This window comes from Mustelus asterias, chromosome 18, assembly GCF_964213995.1.
Source record: "Mustelus asterias chromosome 18, sMusAst1.hap1.1, whole genome shotgun sequence".
Classification (NCBI taxonomy): domain Eukaryota; kingdom Metazoa; phylum Chordata; class Chondrichthyes; order Carcharhiniformes; family Triakidae; genus Mustelus; species Mustelus asterias.
The window spans coordinates 9,889,067-9,905,182 of record NC_135818.1 but is presented as its reverse complement, the minus strand read 5'-3'; the positions used below and the strand labels follow the sequence as shown (position 1 = coordinate 9,905,182).

The 16,116-nt window shown below is 46.7% G+C and overlaps 1 protein-coding gene across 3 annotated transcripts in view; it reads right to left on the bottom strand.

Annotated features, from left to right (window-relative positions):
• Positions 1-16,116, bottom strand: part of LOC144506945 (spectrin beta chain, non-erythrocytic 1-like) — a 266,820-nt gene that overhangs the window by 126,524 nt on the left and 124,180 nt on the right. For all 3 annotated transcript variants that reach the window (XM_078233354.1, XM_078233356.1, XM_078233357.1), the window contains exons 12-15: positions 11,440-11,742; positions 9,329-9,479; positions 3,612-4,482; positions 2,468-2,605 (exon numbers count right to left, since the gene is read on the bottom strand). In XM_078233354.1, coding sequence (XP_078089480.1) covers positions 2,468-2,605; positions 3,612-4,482; positions 9,329-9,479; positions 11,440-11,742 — 1,463 coding nt within the window. The remainder of the gene's footprint in view (positions 1-2,467; positions 2,606-3,611; positions 4,483-9,328; positions 9,480-11,439; positions 11,743-16,116) is intronic.

The window sequence follows — 16,116 nt, the reverse complement described above, 5'->3', positions numbered from 1 at the left end:
TCCAACTGATTCCAGATGCATTCTCCCCTCTTGGCATTAACTACATCCCTGTTGCCTGGTAACGGCAGATGCCACCGCAATGGACGTTCCCACCGGCTCACTGCCAAGTTGAATAGACATGTGTTCCTACATCCAGGGTCATATCTATCCATGTGTCTGGGCAATGAATGCATCTGTTCATTAATGTTGCATAATACATCCCCTCTTTGGAATTCCATACAATAAGACTTGCTGACTAACTGGTTCCTAGACTTTGGCTTTAAACTCTGTACTTCGATTTTTCAGAGAGGTTCTGTCGCTCTGTTCTCGAGCTATTTAACCCTTCATGAGCCTCCAGTCAGCTGTACATTTGTATTGTTTTGTTCTGTGTTTTATGTTAAATAGATTTTGTATATCTTTGCACAGAGATATTTGCCTTGTGAGTTTCGAATTGTCTTAGTTTAAGACACAATTGGCTGCCTTTTGAAATTTCCCCACAACAACCATCGGGCAAACACTACACGCAGAGTAGTATCATAACTCTGGATATTCAGTTCTCTCGCCTGGAGAAAAATCCCTCGGAAAATAAAGAGCTTGGGGAGCGACAGGAGTGCCACATGTTTGGATGATGTTTTGCTGTATCAGAGAGTCACAAAAGTTGGGGGTCTCACCCTTCGTCCATTATTAAATTTGTAATCTTGATTAAGGACTGGTAAGCAAGGGATTGAAGGAAAGACAATGGGTGGAATTCTCCGACCGTGCTTGCCCCAAAACCGGAGAATCCCGCCCGAGGTCAATGGACTTTTGCGTGGTCCGCCCCCCCCGCCCCCCCTCCCCCCACTACGATTCCCGTGGCGGGTGGGACGCGAGAATTCCCCCCAATATATCGCAGGAAACTGCTTGACTAAAGTCAGTAACCTTGCTTGACTGAAGTGTACAATACATTAAAAATTTGGAATCAACTTTTCCACATGGTTGGTCATTCTTTTTCTTGGGTCAATTTGTTTTTTTATGTGGACCTTTCTTCTTGCCTGTCCAACCTTCTAGCAAAATAACTGCTTTGTACTCAAACTATACGCAAGAAACTAATGGGGATAGAATATAAAAGCAGAGATGTCTTGCTGCATCTGTACAGGGCATTGGTGAGGCCGCAGCTGGAATACTGTGTGCAGTATTGGTCCCCTTATTTGCGGAAGGATATATTGGCCTTGGAGGGAGTGCAGAGAAGGTTCACCAGGTTGATACCAGAGATGAGGGGTGTTGATTATGAGGAGAGACTGAGCAGATTGGGTTTGTACTCGTTGGAATTTAGAAGGCTGAGGGGGGATCTTATAGAGACCTATAAGATAATGAAGGGGCTGGATAGGGTAGAGGTGGAGAGATTCTTTCCACTTAGATAGGAAACCAGAACTAGAGGGCACAGCCTCAAAATAAAGGGGGGGTCAGTTTAGGACAGAGTTGAGGAGGAACTTCTCTGGAATTCTCTGCCCACTGAAGTGGTGGAGGCTACCTCGTTGAATATGTTTAAATCACGGATAGATGGATTCCTGATCGGTAAGGGAATTAGGGGTTATAGGGATCAGGCGGGTAAGTGGAACTGATCAACTTCAGATCAGCCATGATCTTATTGAATGGCGGGGCAGGCTCGAGGGGCTAGATGGCCTACTCCTGCTCCTATTTCTTACGTTCTTATGAAGCAGCCCCAAAAAACAGAAATATTGACGGTTTTGAAACGTTGGCTCGATTCTCTCTCCACAGATACTGTCAGACCTACTGATACTTTCCACCATTTTTTGGTTTTTTTTTGGGAAAGAAATTAGTCTTCCTTCAATGAGGAGAGAGACTTGTGATGAAATTATTATTCATGGGTCTGGATGGAGAGTGCTTGTTAGGCCAAATGACCTGTTGTCACGAGCTACGTTAGATAACTCCAAAGACGTCTGTGCTTATGCTCTGTAATGAGGCCACCTGATTAACAAGGGGTGAAAGGTGATTGGGGGTAGGTGGGAATGTGGAGTTGAAGTTATAGGTAGATCAGCCAATGATCTTATAAAATGGCGGAGCAGGTTCAAGGGGCTATGTGGCCTATTCCTGCTCTGTATGTTCATATGTATGTTTGCATGTATGTTCATATGTATGTTTGTATGTATGTTCATATATGTTTGTATGTATGTTCATATGTATGTTTGTATGATTGCAGGAGGAAAAAGCAACATACAGGCACAGGGAGAAGAACATAAAAAGGCCGTTTGCTTCACAAAATAATTGAGGTTTAGTTAAGGAATGTAAAGAGGAAATGCGTCCAGTAAGGGGATCTGATTGGGAACCAAGGGCGGAAAATGAAAATAGTCTCTCATTGGACTCTTTACGTAAAACTAAATGGGACGACCAGTTTATTTCTCTCATCTTGCTTCTGAATGCAGATCAAAACACCACCGGTGAATGCTGTCCTCGTGCCGGTGATGAATGGTAACAGATTACGATGTACCTGATGTTCACATGATCCTGACATTCTTTAACCTCCTGCGTGCTGGGATGTCCACTCTCCACCAGGTGGTTAGCTGCCTGGTTTACATGAATAATCCGAGATTCCAAGTTATTCATTTCCTGTCCCAGCGTTTCAAACCTAAGCAAACAAAAATATATGTGAGGAGTTGAGGTGAAAGGGTCGAGAGCTTCAAGTTTTCAGGTGTCCAGATCACCAACAACCTGCCCTGGTCCCCCATGCCGACACAACAGTTAAGAAAGCCCCACCAACCCCTCTACTTTCTCAGAAGACTAAGGAAATTTGGCATGTCACCTAGGACTTTCACCAACTTTTACAGATGCTCCATAGAAAGCATTCTTTCTGGTTTATCACAGCTTGGTATGGCTCCTGCTCTGCCCAAGACTGCAAGAAACTACAAAAGGTGGTGAGTATAGCCCAATCCATCACGCAAACCAGCCTCCCATCCATTAACTCTGTCCACACTTCCCGCTGCCTCGCAAAAGCAGCCAGCATAATGAAGGACCCCACGCACCCCAGACATTCTCTCTTCCAACTTCTTCCGACGGGAAAAAGGTACAAAAGTCTGAGGTCGCGTACCAACCGACTCAAGAATAGCTTCTTCACTGCTGCCTCAGACTTATGAATGGACTTACCTTGCATTAAGTTGATCTTTCTCTACACCCTAGCTATGACTGTAACACTACATTCTGCACTCTCTCCTTTCCCTCTCTATGAACGGTATGCTTTGTCTGTATAGCGCGCAAGAAACAATATTTTTCCACTGTATGCTAATACATGTGACAATAATAAATCAAATCAAAAGTTTAATATAACAGATTATAATGCCTATTCGCTACATAATTTATTGCTAGCATGCTGACGATCACTACTCAATTAACTTGGTGATTAATTGCCTAATATCATGCAGCAATGATCATAGAATCCCTGCAGTGCTGAAGGAGGTCATTTTAATCTAACTCATTTACAAGGAAACTGTCAGGATGGGTGCAATGCAATGTTGATTGGAGTGAATGGGGAGTAATATTGGACAAGGTGTAACGTTGTAGATTTCCTGCTTTTACTTGAACAATACAAATGAATACGCAGGGCAGTTAAATCAACCCACTGCGGGTTCAGATTGTACCTGTGTTCCACCACTTCCAGATCCTCCAGTTTCTTCGGAATCTCTATCCCCTCCAGCCACTTCTCCTTCTCGCTCATCCACAATTCACAAGCGTCGGCCTCGCTAAACATGGTATAGAGAGCCAGGGCATCCTGCAAGCGCTGCCTCCGTATGTCCGACAGAGCCACGAGATCCGCGTACAGCTCCGTGATCTCCTGATGTCGGTCCCTTATTTCCGGTAATTTCCTGAATTCCTCGGGCAGGCTCTGCAGTTGCTTATTCAGCGCGTCAATGGCTGACCCTGACTTCATGACCTCATCCGTGAGGTCCCGGTGCTTCTTCACCAGCGTCTGTGTCGAGAACTCATCGTGGCCCACATCGTCTGAAGACATGATGCGGTAAGTGTCCTGCAGCCAGGTCTTGACGTCATCCGCGTCCACCTGGAATTGGAAGAAGTTTTGGGCGTCTTGAAGATTTTCTTTGCGAAAGGCAGCCATCTCTGCCAAATCCTTCCACATGGCAAGGACCTCGTCTATCCGTTTCTGGATCTCAGGTGCAGCGAAGTGCTTCTCCGCGATCATGCCTTTCCCTTCCTTGATGGTCTGCTGTAGGTGAGAGCTGAGACCTCCCAGCTCATCCTCCAGCGCCTTGTGTTTGCTCTGCAAGATCAGAATGCTGGTGACGTCTCTGCCGTAATCTTGAGAGGAGAAGATCTGCTCCCTCTCCCGAATCCAGCCCTCGGTCTCGGCCATCTCCCAGAAGAACCGCCAAAGGCGGCGGGACTGCTCCAGGCGGGCTTTGCGCTCACCGGCCAGCATGCACAGCTCCTCGTAACACAGTTCCAGGTGGTTGACCCGGTCCTTGATCACGTTGGGGTCACAGGGCGTGTAACCTGGAAGAAAGATTGACAGTTGATCAGCCATTCCCTTCTTGAGAAATGTTGTGGCGATTAACTACATTTGGTCTCACAATCGTACCTCATGAAATCTTGTCACAGAAAGTCTTTTAAGAAATCTTTAATATAAATTAAACCACAAGAAATAGGAACAGGCCATCCAGCCTGCTCTGCCATTTAATAAGATCATGGCTGGTCTAACACTGAGGGCAGCACGGTGGCACAGTGGTTACTCTAATAAGTCTTCAGAGGCAGAAGTCCCTTCACCAAAATGCCTTTATTTAAGAACTCTAACAGCAGTACACAGAGTGCTAGCAGTCAGCAGTTACCTCCGGGGGTGCCAGAGGAACTGACACTCTCGGTTAAGTACAATGCAAAGACTCCCTGATTGGCCCATCAATTGGATCATTAATCAGGGAGTTCATATTCCAATCGGCCAACCTCAATGGCCTGATTGAAGTCATTACAGTTCGTACTGCTGCCTCATAGCGCCAGGGACCCGGGTTCGATTCCCTGCTTGGGCCACTGTCTGTGTGGAGTCTACATGTTCTCCCCGTGTCTGTGTAGGTTTCCTCCGGGTGCTCCGGTTTCCTCTTACAGTCCAACAGACGTGTCAGTTAGGCAAATTGGCCATGCTAAATTCTCCCTCATTGTACCCAAACAATGGCGCCGGTGTGTGGCGACTAGGCATTTTCATAGTAACTTCATGGCAGTGTTAATGGAAGCCTACTTGTGACACTAATAAATAAACTTTACACTATATCCAATCTCCTGCCGTATCTCCATAACTCTTAATTCCCCTATATAATTCCCCTTTCACAATATGCATTAATGATTTGGAGGAAGGAACTGAAGGCACAGTTGCTAAGTTTGCAGATGATACAAAGATATGTTGAGGGACAGGTAGTATTGAGGAAGCAGGGGGGCTGCAGAAGGACTTGGACAGGTTAGGAGAGTGGGCAAAGAAGTGGCAGATGGAATACAATGTGGAAAAGTGTGAGGTTATGCACTTTGGAAGGAGGAATGGAGGCATAGACTATTTTCTAAATGGGAAAATGCTTAGGAAATCAGAAACATAAAAGGACTTGGGAGTCATTGTTCAATATTCACTTAAGGTTAACGTTTAGGTTCAGTCGGCAGTTTGGAAGGCAAATGCAATGTTAGCATTCATGTCGAGAGGGCTAGAATACAAGAGCAGGGATGTACTTCTGAGGCTGTATAAGGTTCTGATCAGACCCTATTTGGAGTATTGTGAGCAGTTTTGGGTCCCGTATCTAAGGAAGGATGTGCTGACCTTGGAAAGGGTCCAGAGGAGGTTCATAAGAATGATCCCTGGAATGAAGAGCTTGTCATATGAGGAACAGTTGAGGACTCTAGGTCTGTACTCGGTGGAGTTTAGAAGGATGAGGGGGGATCTTATTGAAACTTACAGGAACTGCGAGGCCTGGATAGAGTGGACGTGGAGAGGATGTTTCCACTTGTAGGAAAAACTAGAACCAGAGGGCACAACCTCAGGCTAAAGGGACGATCCTTTAAAACAGAGATGAGGAGGAATTTCTTCAGCCAGAGAGTGGTGAATCTGTGGAACTCTTTGCTACAGAAGGCTGTGGAAGCCAGGTCATTGAATGTCTTTAAGACAGAGATAGATAGGTTCTTGATTAATAAGGGGATCAGGGGTTACGGGGAAAAGGCAGGAGAATGGAGATGAGAAAAATATCAGCCATGATTGAATGGCAGAGCAGACTCGATGGGCCGAGTGATCTAATTCTGCTCCTATGTCTTATGGTCTTATGATCTGAGCCTTGAAAATGTTCAAGGGCTTGGCCTTCACAGCTTCCTGAGATAAAGAATTCCAAAGAGAAGAAATTCTTCCTCAAATCGGTCTTAAATGAGCACCCACTTATTCTGCGACTGTGCCCTCTGGTCCCACACTCTCTCATGAGTGGAAACATCCTCCCAGCATTTACTCTATCTAACCCCCAAAGAATCTTCTACGTTTCAGTCATATCATCTCTCATTCTTCTGAACTCCAAGGAGTACAGACCCAACCTGTTTAATCTTTCCTCAAATGGCAGTCCCTCCATATCTGGGATCATCCAAGTCAACCTCCTCTGTGCTGACTGCCTCACAGCGCCAGGAACCCAGGTTCAATTCCGGCCTCGGGTCACTGTGTGGAGTTTGTACGTTCTCCCCGTGTCTGCGTGGGTTTCCTCCGGCTGCTCCGGATTCCTCCCACAGTCCAAAGATGTGCAGGTTAGGTTGATTGGCCATACTAAATTGACCTTAGTGTCAGGGGGATTAGCAGGGTAACTATGTGGGGTTACGGGGATAGGGCCTGGGTGGGATTGTAGTCGGTGCAGATTCGATAGGCCGAATGGCCTCCTTCTGCACTGTCGGGATTCTCTGATTCCAATGATAACATATCCTTCCGTAAATAAGGGGACAAAAACTGCACGCAATGTTGTAAATGTAGCCTCACTCGTACCTTGTACAGTTGCAGCAATACCTTTTCACTTTAATACTCTTGCCCCCTTCTCTAAATCATAATCATAGGACAACAAAATGCTGGAGTATAATGCAAGGTATATTTACATATGGAGGAAGACAAAGTTCTGAAGGTTTTATACGTAGGATAGCGCAGAGGGCAAAAAGTCACGAACTTACTGAGAAACTCGATACCCCAAACTGAACAAGTGAGCTCCATGTCATTTATCAGTGTCACAATAGCAATAATAGGAAGGCAGATTATTATTTGAATGGGTGTAACTCTATGCATTTACCATGATTAATCCATCTAACCTACACATCTTGGGACACTAAGGATGGGATTTTCCGGCCACACTCGCCCCAAGGTTGGAAATTCCCGCCAAGATCAACGCACCTTTGCACAGTCCGCCAAATTTTCTGTCCCGCCCACTATGATTCCCGTGGCGGACAGGTCGGAAAAATTCTGCCTTAAGGGAGAATATAGCATGGCCAATCTACCTCACCTGCACATCGTTGGACTGTGGGAGGAAACCGGGGCACCCAGAGGAAACCCACGCAGACACGGGGAGAATGTGCAAACCCCACACAGACAGTGACCCAAGCCGGGAATTGAACCCGGGTCCCTGGCACTGTGAGGCAGCAGTGCTAACCACTGTGCTACCGTGACACCAGACAGCAGTTTTCACAGAAGGATATATCCTCAAAACAGCAAAACTTCAGGAGGAGTAAATCTAGTCTCTGGCAGCTCCCAGTCACAACTGAACCCTCTCCCTCACAGTTCGAGGGTTCCGGCACCTGATCACCTGTTTATTTATTAGTGTCGCAAATAGGCTTACATTAACACTGCAATGAAGTTACTGTGAAAATCCCCTAGGCACCACACTCCGGCACCTGTTCGGGTACACTGAGGGAGAATTTAACATGGCCAATGCACCTGCACATCTTTGGACTGGGGGAGGAAACTGGAGCACCCGGAAGAAACCCACACAGACACGGGGAGAACGTGGAAACTCCACACAGACAGTCACCCAAGGCCGGAATGGAACCCGGGTCCCTGGCGCTGTGAAGCTGCTAACCACTGTGCCACCCAACAATACTTTAAATTATGTTCCACTGCATTGTTGAAGATTAGAAATAAAAAGAATACTGTCCTTTGCTTCCTGAGTATTTGCATATTAGTTCATGCTAAAAGTATTGTATTGTAGGTTAATGGAATTTAACTGGCATTTTTGACTAAATGGCACCACCTAATCCCCATACATGCTGGAATATGGAGATTGCACAGTGTGTCGAATTGCTGCAAAGAGTAATTATAGATTGAGAAGTAGAAAGTTAGAATTTGGTGTTTGTAAGATTGTAAAATGTTCGGGGAGAAAGCATTGCATGGTCCCGTTAAAAGGTGTTGTTGTTTCTGGGCTTAGAGAGTTAAAAATGCAAGTACACAGAGAGCCCAGACTGAAACATTTGTATCAAAAGACCAAGCAGCAGTTTTTACCAAGACAACAGGCTTCTGCATTCAGCCAATCAAGTTGAATCAGGCACCTAGATACCAAGAACCTATTAAATTTAAATCTGATGCTTTTGACAACCTAGGACCAACCCTATTGTGGGAAATATTGATATGACATCAGGAGTATAAAAAAAGGGGGCAGTGGGACAAAGAGGAGAGAGCAACTGCCACCTTCCAGAGATAACAGCTCTAGAGAGAGAGAGAGACTTGCTGGCTCTCATAGCTTTATATATGTCTCAATAGAAAGCACCATCTAGCTAACAAAGGTACCAAAGAAAGAAGTTCCAGACAGAGGAATCAACAGAGAAGGCCCAGAATATTCCAGAAGACACCAAACCTGGTTGTAATTTTTAGAGTGACTAAATCCTATTCTGTTAATGAGTGGGAATTGTATTTGTCTGAACAGTATTCCATTAGAACACTCAGTTTTATGCGGTGTGTTATGAGTTTAGGTAACTTGTTCACTATTAGTTAGATAAATAAATAGTTACATGTTGATTTTATAGTGATTGTTTGGAATTTTCTTTTGTATTTAACCACTAGGGGTTGCTGAAGAGCAGGTCACACCACTTCACACACATATTTTACAGCTTATAGGGTGAGGTACTCCTCTTTGGGGGTTTTGGTGTCAGTTCTCAGAGGGGGGATTAACCTCCGCTTTATAACAATACACCTGTACACACAATAGTCAAGGTGATCCATGAGTAGGCAGAGCAGCTAAAATTGAAGATTAAAGTCTGGCAGTTGCTTCTGGGAATTTACTGATGGTCCTTTTCATCCAATTTGATGACAAGAGGTTTAGCCAGCAGGTGAGGTGGCGGACTTTACAGAAACGTCAACACGTACCTTCTCCTTCAGCGAACTTGAGCGCCCCAGCGTTGACCAACTTCAGTCTGTCTGCCTGAATGGCAACGTCCGCTTCCACCAGCGCGTGTTTCTGAAGGAGGTCCTCCACACCCATTAAATGTTTACCGAAATCCTGCGACAGCAGGCGTACCTGAAAGGAAGGTTCAACTGTTAGCTTTCTAAAATAGCTAACCATGAGTAAAAAGACACACACACACACACAGACACACACACACACAGACACACACACAGCATTCTGAGTGTCTTTATTCCCAAGCTTTGTATGCTAAAACACTGATCCACAGTGATTAGCACTGCTGCCTCACAGTGCCAGGGACTCCGGTTCGATTCCAGCCTTGGGTGATTGTCTGCGTGGAGCCGGCGCGTTCTTCCCGTGTCTGCATGGATTTCCTCCGGGTGCTCCAATTTCCTTGCACAGTCCAAAGATGTGCAGGTTAGGTTGATTGGCCATGCTAAATTGCCCCTTAGTGTCCCATGTGGAACGTAGAAAATCATGTTATAATATTGTTAACTAATCCTGTGGTTAGTTCATTGGAGGTTACTTCATTTTATGAGCCACACTGAGGTGGTGGCACAGTGGTTAGCACTGCTGCCTCACAGCACCTGGGACCTGGGTTCAATTCCCGGCTTGGGTCACTGTGCAGACTCCACACAGACATTCTCCCCGTGTCTGCGTGGGTTTCCTCCGGGTGCTCCGGTTTCCTCCCAAGTCCAAAGATGTACGGGTTAGGTGCATTGGCCATGCTAAATTGCCCCTCAGTGTACCCGAACAGGCGTCGGAGTGTGGCGACTGGGGGATTTTCACAGTAACTTCATTGCAGTGATAAGGTGCCCCATAAAAAGCTGCTGAAGAAGATTAGGGCACACGGAGTTGGGGGTAGTGTGTTAAAGTGGATTGGGGACTGGCTATCCGACAGGAAGCAAAGAGTCGGAATAAATGGGTGTTTTTCCGGTTGGAGGAAGGTAACTAGTGGCGTGCCGCAGGGATCGGTACTCGGGCCGCAACTATTTACCATTTATATAGATGATCTGGAGGAGGGGACGGAGTGTAGGGTAACGAAGTTTGCAGACGACACAAAGATAAGTGGAAAAGTGAATCGTGTGGAGGACGGAGAAGATCTGCAGAGAGATTTGGACAGGCTGAGTGAGTGGGCGAGGATATGGCAAATGGAGTATAACGTTGATAAATGCGAGGTTATACACTTTGGAGGAAATAATAACAAATGGGATTACTATCTCAATGGAAACCAATTAAAACATGCTACCGTGCAAAGGGACCTGGGGGTCCTTGTGCATGAGACGCAAAAGCCCAGTCTGCAGGTACAACAGGTGATCAAGAAGGCAAATGGGATGTTGGCCTATATCGTGAGGGGGATAGAATATAAAAGCAGGGATGTCTTGATGCACCTGTACAGGGCATTGCTGAGGCCGCAGCTGGAATACTGTGTGCAGTATTGGTCCCCTTATATGGGGAAGGATATATTGGCATTGGAGAGAGTGCAGAGAAGGTTCACCAGGTTGATACCGGAGATGAGGGGTTTGGATTATGAGGAGAGGCTGAGGAGATTGGGTTTGTACTCGTTGGAGTTTAGAAGGATGAGGGGGGATCTTATGGAGACTTATAAGATAATGCGGGGGCTGGATAGGGTGGAGGCGGAGAGATTCTTTCCACTTAGTAAGGAAGTTAAAACTAGAGGACACAGCCTCAAAATAAAGGGGGGTCGGTTTAAGACAGAGTTGAGGAGGAACTTCTTCTCCCAGAGGGTGGTGAATCTCTAGAATTCTCTGCCCACTGAGGTGGTGGAGGCTACCTCGCTGAATATGTTTAAAGCGCGGATGGATGGATTCCTGATCGGTAAGGGAATTAAGGGTTATGGGGATCAGGCGGGTAAGTGGTACTGATCCACGTCAGATCAGCCATGATCTTATTGAATGGCGGGGCAGGCCCGAGGGGCTAGATGGCCTACTCCTGCTCCTATTTCTTATGTTCTTAACATAAGCTGACTTGTGACTAATAAATAAACTTTAATTTTTCCCCGACAATACCAACATGTGTTTATATGAACAAGAATCCTTCACTTGAAACATACTTTCATTTCATCCATCCAGTCGATGATGTGAAGCATCTCCTGGAAGATCTTCTGGAGGGCCAAGTTCATCTCCAGTCTTGCCCGCCGAGCATTCAGCAGCTCCAACAGATACTCCCACAGCCGCATGATGTTGTCCTTCCTGGCGTTGACCCGTTTAACGTCGTGGTAATTCTCCGCCTCCAGTTCCTTCGACACGTCTACCAGGGCCTGCACACGCTCCTCATAGGCAGCGATGTCTGCCTCAATTGCCTCGTGCTTCTTCATGGCCGCTTCCACGGCTGGTAGGTCGTAGCCAAAGTTGTCCTGTGGTCAAATGAAACAACAAATACATAAGACACTGGAACCGTTCAGGGTCGAGTCGCGTCCCTACGATTCTACGACTGAATCCTTACACGGCAAACAGCAAACTTGTACAGCAACACCTTACAGCCCAAACCATTACAAACATGCTTGGCTTGACCGTCCAATGACAAGATTCAGCAGCATCCACACGTTACATGTTACAGCAACATGCAACAGCGCCAGGGCAGAAGCCAGAAGCATCAGCACACAGAGGCAGCCAGTAGAAGTAGTAAATGTATTAGCAACTAACTCAAAGCGTTGGCCACAACGGAACAATGCCCTGCAACGTTACACTGTTTCTTGAGCGTGCCGGAAATCTCCGCAACCTGCCCGCCACTGGAATTTTAGCAGGCAATTTGCGGAGAAACGTCATTGACGATCGGGCAGGAATTTCCGGCTTTTAGACCAGCGCAGCCGGAGAATCCTGCCTGTTGTTTCTAGACTTGAATTATCGACTTAATCCAATGCAATGCAACATAAATAAAACACCAAGCACCTTTATCCTGGCTATAGGTTCTGAATAATTCGGATTCTGTTGTGGGAAGGGGAGAGGGAGCAGACTGATGCGCGGTTCAACACTTAACTATCACCAGCTCCTCCGATTCCCAAGGTCTAGGACAGAACCCGTGTATCCAGACCATATAACCACAAGTAGATAGTTGCATTAGAATGTGGGCAGTCGGGTTTGCAATCTGACATAGTTCCTGGACTTCAATTGCTTCAGAGTTTTAAAAGCACAATGTTCTGGATCTTGCTGGAAAAATAAGTGCAATTTAACAAAGCACGTAGTTCTTAGTGTGAGCTAAGTGGCACGGTGTTAGCCCAATGGTTAGCACTGCTGTCTCACAGCGCCAGGGACCCAGGTTCGATTCCCGGCTTGGGTCACCGTCTGTGCGGAATCTGCATGTTCTCCCCGTATCTGCATGGGTTTCCTCCGGGTGCTCCGGTTTCCTCCCACAGTCCAAGAGATGTGCGGGTGAGGTGGATTGGCCATGCTAAATTGACCCTTAGTGTCAGGGGGACTAGCTAGGGTAAAGGCATGAGGTTATGGGGATAGGGCCTGGGTGGGATTGTGGTTAGTGCAGACTCGATGGGCCGAATGGCCTTCTTCTGCACTGTCGGGATTCTATGAAAACTGACCAATGGCATCAGGAGATTAACAGATAAGGCGAAGCTCCAAATTTGCCATTCGATTCACACCGCGTTGCTGTTTTCTTTGCACAGACGGCGCCTTGCCCTCACCATTTATCTTTTTAGAAACTTCCTGGAATTGTGCATTATTTGCCCACTAAACTCACCGCAGAAAGTTAGGCCCGGAACATAGAGTAAGCACCTCGTCACCGACACAATAATCATTAATGCAACGCAATTCAACTGTCCTTGCTCAGAGAGGGAACGGTTTAAACTGTCACTTCTTGCAAGTAGTCAATTGTTGTTGGAGGTTTTAAAAATACCAGATGTCAATTTTAAAATTGTGTTTCTTGGGATGCAATTTTTCCCAAAGGGCGTTGGATCAGGTGGGGAAAGCTGTGTGAAACCCGTGGCTTCACAGCCGCCTTATCTCGCCTGGTTTAACAGCGCTCTGAAATTAAGTGGTAGGGAGGATCATGCAGTCAGCTGGAGGGGCGGGGCCTAAACACATCGGCAACGCGGGAATCTGAGATCAGGGAGCCTTTCTTTAAATGCCTCTCCAAGCTCAAAGTTAAATTTAAGGCTTCCCAATGCTGCCCCCCACCTGCCCCCCCAGTCATGGTCCATGGGCATGGACACCCTACAGATAAGAGGAACCCCCCTCCCCCAACTCCCACATGCAAAAGGGGTGATACCACCTGCAATGGCTTCAATCAGGCAATTGAGGTTGGCCTATTGGAGTAGGAACTCCCTGATTAAGGATCCAATTGATGGGCCAATCGGAGTCTTTTCCTTGTGCTTAACTGGGAGTGTCAGTTCCTCTGGCGCTCCCAAAGGTAGACTGCTGACACTCTGTGTACTGCTGTTAGAGTTTGTAAATAAAGGGATTTTGGTGAACGGACTTCTGCCTCCGAAGATTTATTACACCCACTCCACTCCATGGATAAGGGGAGCTCTCACGCCTTTGCGGAAGGGGAACACCCCCTCAGTAGCGAATGGTAACCAACCCTGCCAGTGCCACCTGGCAGTGCCCATTAGCAATGTGGGGGAGGCAGTATCCAGGCATGTCCCTCAGCCCCTGGGGGCTCCAGGCAGCTCTGCCCACCTGGCCTGGTCATGAGCGGTTTCCATTTCTGAGATCGTGCTGCCACCCCACCGTGGGGGGGTGTGGAGTGGGCGGGAAGGAAACATGGTGGGCGGACGTAACGGCATCAAGCCCTTTAATAACATATTAATTTATTTTTAAAACAGCGTGAACCAAATCGTGTCAGAGAGAGGGGAGGGAAGGTCTCAAACTCAGAGTTTCTCGGCGCTATTCCTGTTTTTGGCCGCTCGCGAGGTTTAGCGGCCATTCGGGGGATTTGTGCCTGCGGCTCAGGGAGCCGTGAGATCGCGGCCATCATTTTCCTGCATCTCTTTTTCCTCCCTCTTAATCCAATCTTCTTTTTCTTTCTCTTTATTTCTGTGGTCGACTTCACTCGAATTCATCTTCATTCTCAGTCATCCCTGCATTTCTCTCTGAATCTTTAAATCTCACCAGTTAAAGAGATATACTGTAGACCCCATGTTCACTAAGGTCCTACATGAAACCGCCCCCCCCAATTGGGAGGGTAATCAGCTTGTACTTCCAACAAGTCAAGACCTGGGGACCCGGGTTCAAATCCTACCAAGGCACAAAAATATTCAGATTGGAAGGATGGAAGTAAGAGCCTTGCTCAGGGCAGACACTACAGGCAGGATTTTCGTAGAATCATAGAATCCCACAGTGCAGAAGGAGGCCATTCAGCCCATCGAGTCTGCACCGACCACAATCCCATCCTATCCCCATAACATTTAACCTAGCCAGTCCCCCCGACACCAAGGGGGAATTTTGCATCCCAATCCAGCTAACCCGCACATCTCTGGATTTTGGAGGAAACCGGAGCACTCAGAGGAAACCCACGCAGACACGGGGAGAAACACGCAAATCCACACAGACGGTGACCCAAGCCAGGAATCGAAACTGGGTCCCCAGCGCTGTGAGGCAGCAGTGCTAACCACTGTGCCACCGTGCTGCCCCAAAACGGAAAAATCCCACCCAAGGTCAACGTTTGCATGGTCCATCCCCCAGCCCACTACAATGCCCGTGGCAGGCAGGACGGGAAAATTCCCCCCCTACAAGTCCAGCAAGATCCGGCCCTCTATGTTACAATATAGGGCTCGAGCAAGGAGCGTGTAGCTGTAGAACCAGCCAGATTTGTGAATTCTAAGTAACTATCTACTGACGTGAAGCAAAGCACTGCTCAAGTAAAACTAACAAAGAACTTTATTAATACTTTGCCTTCACCATCCTGAATTGCTGCTACACAAAATAATATGTTTTAGTGACAGTAGGGGGCCAAGGCAAAGAGTTAAAGACATGACAGTTTGACATACTTTGAATAAATGTATCGAAACAATACCAAAGACATTCACTTATATCCAAGCCAATGCAACAAATTAATGATCCTATGTTCATGTTTAACAGGGTTGATTAGGGTCCTTTCACTGCATAGTCCTTCCAAAAACCTTCTCTTGCCGCTTTTTGCGTTATAGTGAGATAGGTGGGGGCAGAATGTATGTGGGATCTTAAATTGAACTTTTCAAAGAGCTTCACAGCTAAATGGGAAGTTTCTGGTGATAACATTATAATGAATCCCTGCCACACTCCCACGTTGCTGTACAGTCACAGGCTGAACAGACCAGAGCTGCACATTTCATCGGGTGCCATTTCCACAGTCGCACGCTCACCATGGTATCTGTCATTTCAGCAGTCTCAGACACAGGATGAGAGGAAGCAAGACTGGCTGGTTTTGGGAAGTGATTAGAACAAAAAGAAATGGAGACGTTGATAATAAAACAAACAACCAACACTGAAAATCCCTTTCGAAATATCATCATCTGCACTCAAAAACTAAACCAACCTTGGCTTCATTCAATCAGTTATAGCAAGTAAGACAGCATGTCTACTCCATAGTAAAATAGAAAGTATGTGTGTGTGTGTGCATATGTGTGTGTCTATGTGCGCACATGGTCTGTATGTGCATGTGTTGTGTCTGTGTTCGCACATGTTGTGTGCATGTGTCTGTGCGTGTTCTGTGTGTCTGTGTGCATGCGTATGTGTTTGTGTGCACACATGTTCACTGTGTCTGTGTGCATGCATGTTGTGCACATGCGTATTCAGTG